We start from the raw sequence: 1,599 nt of genomic DNA, 5'->3' as shown, positions 1-1,599 counted from the left end.
TTCATCAGTCACACTAACAATACACTCGAAAATTCACAATAAGGACCTGCAGCATCAGTGTCCTCATTGTTCATCAATGTTCGCAAGCTCGTTTAATCTAAAGATTCATATCCGCACTCACACCGGCGAAAAGCCATACCAGTGTAAAGTCTGTGACAAAGCCTTCCATTCAGCAGGCATACTAGCACAACATTCGAAAATTCACAATAAGGACCCAAAGCATCAGTGTCCTCATTGCACTTCAAAGTTTGCCCGTTTATTTGAGTTGGACATTCACATACGCACTCACACTGGCGAAAAGCCATACCAGTGTAAAGTCTGTGACAAAGCCTTTAGGCAATCAGGCAATCTGGCAGAACATATGAAAATTCACAATAAGGACAAACGGTATCGGTGTCCTCACTGTTCATCAAGGTTCGCACAGTTATCTAGCCTAAAGAGTCATATCCGCATTCACACTGGCGAAAAGCCATACCAGTGTAAAGTCTGTGAAACAGCCTTCCGTACATCCAGCACACTAGTAAAACATTCGAAAGTTCACAATAAGGACCAACAGTATCGGTGTCCTCACTGTTCATCAAGGTTCGCATACTCGTCTAGCCTAGAGAATCACATACGCACTCACACCGGCGAAAAGCCATACCAGTGTGAAGTTTGCGGCAAAGCTTTTCGGCAATTGAGCAATCTGGCAGTACATTCGAGAATTCACAATAAGGACCAACAGCACCGGTGTCCTCACTGTTCATCAATGTTCGCACAGTTATCTACTCTTAAGTATCACATCCGCATTCACACTGGTGAAAAGCCATACCAGTGCAAAGTATGTGACAAAGCCTTCCGTTCATCAACCACACTAGTAAAACATTCGAAAGTTCACAATAAGGACCAACAGTATCGGTGTCCTCATTGTTCCTCAAGATTCGCACAGTCTTCTAGCCTAAAGAATCATATCCGCACTCACACTGGCGAAAAGCCATACCAGTGTAAAGTCTGTGACAAAGCCTTTAGCCAATCAAGCAATCTGGCAGAACATTCGAGAATTCACAATAAGGACCAACAGCACCGGTGTCCTCACTGTTCATCAAGGTTCGCACAGTTATCTAGCCTAAAGAGTCATATCCGCATTCACACTGGCGAAAAGCCATACCAGTGTAAAGTCTGTGAAACAGCCTTCCGTACATCCAGCACACTAGTAAAACATTCGAAAATTCACAATAAGGGTAAGAAGGATAAATAAGAAGGGTGGAAGGGTGGAAGAAAAATTAAAACTGAAATGTATGAAATAGCAGTTATCAAACATTTACGAACAGCAACGACCTGAACCAGACCCAATAAAATTAATTTTCTTCAGAAACTGGGAAATAAATAAATAAAATAGGAAATCTTTAAAGTAACCAAGGCTGGTCCAAGAAGACTGAATTTGGGAAATCAATGTTTTTCCCATGGTCAATTATATGTGGCATGTTCACGGGTCAGAAGACCATCCCAAGGAGCCACGAATTTTCGGATCGTCAGTTGAAGGAAAACGAAAAATCTCGGCTGCGGTACATCATAATTACGTAGCGAGGCGCCCTCGACGCAGCCCCGACGGCGAGTCCC

General features: G+C 43.2%; 1 protein-coding gene across 1 annotated transcript; it reads left to right on the top strand.

Annotated features, from left to right (window-relative positions):
* Positions 1–582: 582 nt before the first annotated feature.
* Positions 583–1,329, top strand: LOC128277124 (zinc finger protein 57-like; the record flags this gene model as incomplete). Its single annotated transcript, XM_053015574.1, has 1 exon — positions 583–1,329. A coding segment is annotated over one exon (655 nt), but the record flags the coding sequence as incomplete, so codon positions are not given.
* Between the last annotated feature and the right edge of the window lie 270 nt (positions 1,330–1,599).

Source organism: Anopheles cruzii, unplaced genomic scaffold, assembly GCF_943734635.1.
Source record: "Anopheles cruzii unplaced genomic scaffold, idAnoCruzAS_RS32_06 scaffold04071_ctg1, whole genome shotgun sequence".
Classification (NCBI taxonomy): domain Eukaryota; kingdom Metazoa; phylum Arthropoda; class Insecta; order Diptera; family Culicidae; genus Anopheles; species Anopheles cruzii.
The sequence above is the reverse complement of the archived record's forward strand: the minus strand, read 5'-3'. Positions and strand labels throughout refer to the sequence as shown.